General features: G+C 36.3%; 1 protein-coding gene across 1 annotated transcript; it reads left to right on the forward strand.

Moving 5' to 3' along the window:
* Positions 1–2,271: 2,271 nt before the first annotated feature.
* LOC114820026 (uncharacterized mitochondrial protein AtMg00810-like) lies at positions 2,272–2,802 on the forward strand. The gene has a single exon (XM_029089878.1). It carries the CDS (start codon positions 2,272–2,274, stop codon positions 2,800–2,802), a length of 531 nt encoding a protein of 176 aa, XP_028945711.1.
* Positions 2,803–6,000: the final 3,198 nt, after the last annotated feature.

Here is a 6,000-nt window from a genome sequence, read left to right on the forward strand (position 1 = left end):
TGAGGACCTACATATGTTTTAGAGTGGTACTTGTTAATTGCGATTAACATGTGAACCAATTTCTAGGATAAGTAAGACAACGCTAGTACTTACGATGCCTTGTGATGACTTAAACACTTTTCGTTCTTAATGATTTATACTTGTTAAATCTATGAACACGTCATTCTAGATTGAATGCTAGAGACTAAGTTAAGTTGAAAATGCCATTCTCTTAACATACTACATAAGAAAGAGTAATAGGTTGAGTTCTAACATTGAGCCAACTTGAGCATCTTCATCCGGAAATAAAAGGAATTTAAATGAAACATAACATGTTTGCATGATTATTTGGTGGTGGATAGCAATTCCCCTAACTCATTGTTCTTAATTTGAACTACTTAAAATATGTTTCTGTCCTGTTTTTGTTCGATTTAATTTAAATAGAAAATCAATGCCAAAAATCCCAAAACTTTGTATGAGTGTAGCTCTGTGTGTCTAGTATCTTCATATAAAATTTCGTAGACTTTAGATAAGTGCAAGTTGGTCTAATAATTATTTTTTTGGTGACTGGTCAGTAGGGATAACAACCCAATTTTTGTGACATTTTAAGTAGTTAGATAAAATAATCTTCTGCGGGAAAGACCCTTATTTTCATATCCTACAATTGACAAATCTTAGTGTTAATAAGGAAAATCAATAGGACATTTGTGTACTACTTTGTGGTGTGCTTTTAATCTTATCAGATTATATGTCACACATCATGAAACAATATTTAAGCAGTAATGGAATTTTGCATCAAACCAGTTGTGTTGGTACTCCACAACAAAACGGTCTAGCCGAGAGAAAGAATTGTGATCTACTTGAAAAAATAAGAGCTCTAATGTTGCACATGAAAGTACCAAAAAGATTTTGGTCCCAAGGGGTCATGACAGTTACATATATCATAAACAGATTACCAAGTTGAGTCTTGGAGTTCAAATTTCCAATGTAAGTGTTAAAAGGAAGCGATGTTAGTCTGTCACATCTTAAAGTCTTTGGATGCACATGCTGTGTTCATATTCAACCACAACATAGGTATAAATTGGACCCTAGGGCTAACAAATGCATGTTTCTTGGTTACTCATCTACTAAAAAAGGTTACAAGTGCTATGTCCTGAGTTAAAGAGAGTTGTAGTTTCAAGGGATGTACGATTTGATGAACCTAACCCCTTTTTCAACAAGTTGTCTAAAGATCAGTCACATGGGGAGTCATGTTTTGAGTTTTTTCCCTTACCAAGGGCTAAGGAACTATCTTTCGAGATACAACCTCTTAATTATCTTGTTGCAGTTGATGAAACTCAAGATAGTAATCACAATCTTGACTAACAAATGCATAATGAAGAATTTCCTCATGAAGAGCAAGAAAGCTCAACAGAAGAAACACAACAGTTTCAAGGCAAAAGAAATCCGGTATGTGCTAGGCATCATTCTACAAGACTTCAAGATTATTTGACTTATTCAGCAAGTCATCCAATCAGTGGTTTCATGTCTTACCAGAAAGTTTCAAAATCTTATGCTGCCTATTTGAACACCATCACTAGTCACTGTGAGCCTCAAACATTTCAAAAAGCAAACTATTAAGAAGTGTGGAGAAATGCCATGAAGGAAGAGTTTCGTGTTTTCACTAATCATAACACCTGGAGTGTAGTTAGACTTCCACTAGGAAAAACGGCAGTTGGTAGTAAGTGGATCTACAAGATCAAATTCCACTCAGATGGATCGATTGAAAGGCACAAAGCTAGGATGGTGGCTAGAGGATTCACTCAAACATATGACATGGACTACAAGGAAACATTCACTCCAGTTGCCAAGATGAACACTATGAGGGTGTTATTGTCTGTTGTTGTGAATAAAGGATGCGCTTTATACCAAATGGATATGAAGAATGCATTCTTACATGGTGACCTTGAAGAGGAGGTTTACATGAAACTTCCACCAGGACATCCTCAATACAATGAGCTTGGCATGGTGTGTAGGTTGCACAAATCCATTTATAGATTAAAACAATCCCCAAGAGCCTAATATGCCAAGCTCAGCTTGGTTCTTGAAGAAGTTGGTTTTCAAAGAAGTCATGCAAACTCATCCATGTTTGTTCAAACATGAGTGGTTGGCAAACTTGTTGTGTTGATCTATGTTGATGACACAATAATCACTGGGGACAATGCTAATGAAATCGCAAACCTCAAGGTCTCTCTACAATAGAAGTTCTCCATCAAAGATCTTGGAAGGTTAAAATATTTTATGGGGATAGAAATGGCCACATCAAGTAAAAGGCTATTTCTTAGCCAAAGGAAATATATCCTCGATCTTCTCACGGAATCAAACATGAAGGATGCCAAGCCAGTTCAAACTCCCCTTGATAGCAAGCTCAAGCTCAACTTGGAAGGCAAACCTCTACCTAATATCGGTTACTACCAACGACTTGTTGGTAAGTTCATTTATTTAACTATCACAAGACCAGATATTACATTTGCAGTGAGCTTAGCTAGTCAATTCATGCATGCACCTACAATAGAACATTTCAACCTCGTTAAGAGAGTACTTCGATATCTCAAAGGATCAATTGGAAGAGGAATTCTCATGAAGAGGAATGATAACACTCAAGTTGTTGGTTACTGTGATGTTGATTGGGCAGGAAACCAAATAGATCAAAAGTCCACCTCAGGTTATTGCACATTTGTGGGAGGAAATCTGGTAACATGGAAGAGTAAGAAGCAAAGTGTCATTGCAAGATCAAGTGCAAAAGCTGAGTATAGATCGATGACATCACATCATGTGAATTAATATGGCTTAAGGGTTTGTTGAGTGATTTGGGGTTTCAAACAAAGCAACCTATGTCAATGTACTGTGATAATCAAGCTGCAATGCATATAGCTTCCAATCCAGTGTTCCATGAAAGAACAAAACATATTGGGGTTGATTGTCACCATGTCCGTGCTCAAGTGTAAACTCAAGTGATTCAAACTCTCTACACAAGAAGTGCTGATTAGTTAGCTGACATTTTCACCAAACCATTACCTCAATAAGTTTAAGCGTTTTCTATCCAAGCTTGGTTCCATCAACATTCTAGACCCAGCTTGAGGGGGAGTATTGAAAGTCAAGAGTGGGTATTCTATATGCAGAATTAGTAGATGCAGCATCAGTCATCCCATATCATCTAATAAAAGTCAAGAGTGGGTATCCATAGCTATTGGTTAGGTAGACGATATGCATGCAGTTGTCACCTTACTTCTAGTTAGATCTTGTATCTTCTTTCCCATACTTCTAGGGTGGTTAGAAGCTTTTTGCCTCACCTTATTTCTGCTCCCTGTTTTATGGAGCTGCCGTGTAAGAATGATTTAAGGGTGATCAGTGTGTTGATCACACCTTGCCCTATACATCTTGTATTCTTGTATTGTTGTTTCTTTATGAAAGATAATAAAAACAAATACTTAAAACTCAACAAGTAGTGTGGACATGTCGAGTTCCACCACAGTGTGTGAAACTTACTTTCCTTTCGCTTTTTGAATCTCTCAAATAATTAGCTCGTCGGTAGGATCTCAACGGGTACTCAGCTTTCGACATTTCCAATAGATTCCGTTACAAGAAACGAAGGATTATGGAGTCCACCTTTTAATGGTGGATACAAAGCAGAATTGTCATCAGCATCAACATGGAATGGACGCCTTCCAAATTCTGGACATCGTCATGAGATACTTGCGATCTTTATGTTTGAATTTGTTAAGACCTCTCTCCGTAAACTTTCTTCATATATCAAGCACACAAAAGTGAAAACCAAAGTCAAAATGAAATGGTTATCATGAAATGCTTTAATCCGCTTGTAGAATTAAACACGATTTTATTAACTACCCCACATGTAGCCTTGTAAAAGAGATACTTAATCAGAGTTTGAAAGTGCTTTTAAAATAACTGAAAACGCTTTTAAAGAAAATGTTTTTAGATTCCAAAAGCACTTGAAATGCTTTTTGGATCGAAGAAGCACCACTTCAAATATTTTTTTTTCAAGATTCATTTGCGTTTTTACTAATGATTGATTCCAAAATTATTTTTACTAAAAAGATTTTCAATTATTTTAAAAATACTTCTAAACAAACTATTAAATAAAATCGAGAAGATGATGCATGTATCTGAACGTGGGGAACACACTCCCTTGCGTGAAGTTTTAGCCCCTCTCTTGTTAACATTGAAAAACAACCCACAATTGAAACCCCACAAGGAATATGGGGAAAAAGACTTTGAAGTCAACAAGTCAAGCAAACCTCAAACTTGAAACCATCACCACGTTTTTCTCAGCGTCTCTAAGAAGTAAAAGCCATACGTACACACGTCAATCCGTTTGACTCACTTCAGTTATTTAGAATCCATTTGATAATAATTATTTTTTAAAATTAAAAGTAGTTATTAAATAAGTTTTTGATTTTCAAAAAAAAAAAGATAAAGAAAATATAAAAACAAAATGATTATTAAACAGTTTATTGGAGCTTGGAAATTATTTTATTTTTTTGTTTGTAGTTTTCATTTATTTGTACTTGAGATCAGGGAAAATGGGAGATTAAATGGTTGTGCGGAACTGAAATTCAACTTACAATCACATCACAACAAACCACAGTTCAATAAAATGGGGCACTGTGTGAAAATTAAAATGTGGCCCTTTCAAGCACAAGACTTTTTTTTTTGTGTGTTTAAAAGATTTTTTTTTCTTCTATGGCATATTTATAGAAGTACAAAACTTAGTCTGAAAGTCAACTTTGTAACATAATATCTTCTACTGAATAATAGATACAGAAGAATTTAAAGAAAGATATATGTTAAAGAAATGAAGTTTTTAACCAAGAAAAATATATATAAAAAGATACAGTATTTTTAAAACAGAAAACCATTTGGGTATTTTTCAAATTTGTACTTAGTTAAGTTATGCATATGTAGTTTTTTTTTGGAATATATAGAATTGAAATATGTATGTCACATCCCGGCTCGAGCCCCCACCACATTCCGGGTTCGACTCCACCATAACACGATATTGTCCGCTTTGGGCCTCGACCACGCCCTCACGATTTTGTTTCTGGGAACTCACATAAGAATTTCCCAGTGGGTCACCAATCCTGAGAATGCTCTTGTGCAAACTTGCTTAACTTCAGAGTTCCGATGGAACCCGAAGCTAGTGAGCTTCCAAAAGGCCTCGTGCTAGGTAGAGATGAGAATATACATATAAGGCTTATAGGATCCACTTCCCTGGGCGATGTGGGATGTCACAATCCACCCCCCTTAAGGGCCCGACGTCCTCGTCGGCACACTTCCAGCCAGGGATTAGCTCTGATACCAAATTGTCACATCCCGGCCCGGGCCCCCACCACATCCCGAGCTCGACTCTACTGTAACACGATATTGTCCGCTTTGGGCCCCGAACACGCATTCAAGGTTTTGTTTCTGGGAACTCACACGAGAACTTCCCAGTGGGTCACCCATCATGGGATTGCTCTCGTGCGAACTCGCTTAACTTCGGAGTTCTTACGGAATCCGAAACCAGTGAGCTCCCAAAAGGTCTCGTGCTAGGTAGAGATGAGAATATACATATAAGACTTACATGATCCACTTCCCTGGGCGATGTGGGATGTCACACACATATATATATATATGTATGTATACATATATATATACATATATATATATGTATGTATGTATACGGAAGCTAATCTAAAGTATTTGTTCAATTTATCCAGTTAGTAGCATCACTTTAATCGCTTTTGTAGAATGCCGCATCCAACCAAAAAAATTAAACATGATTTCATTACTTACCTCACTTGTAGCCTTGTAAAAGAGAGACTTATGCTTTGTTTGGAAGTGTTTTTAAAATTATTGAAAGCGTTTTTAGAGAACGTTATTGAGTCTTAAAAATAATTGAAGTGCTTTGTAGAAGAAGCATCACTTCAAGTGATTTTCCAATATTCACTTTTGTTTTTACTGAAGATTGATTCTAAAAAT

This window comes from Malus domestica, chromosome 12, assembly GCF_042453785.1.
Source record: "Malus domestica chromosome 12, GDT2T_hap1".
NCBI classification, from domain to species: Eukaryota; Viridiplantae; Streptophyta; class Magnoliopsida; order Rosales; family Rosaceae; genus Malus; species Malus domestica.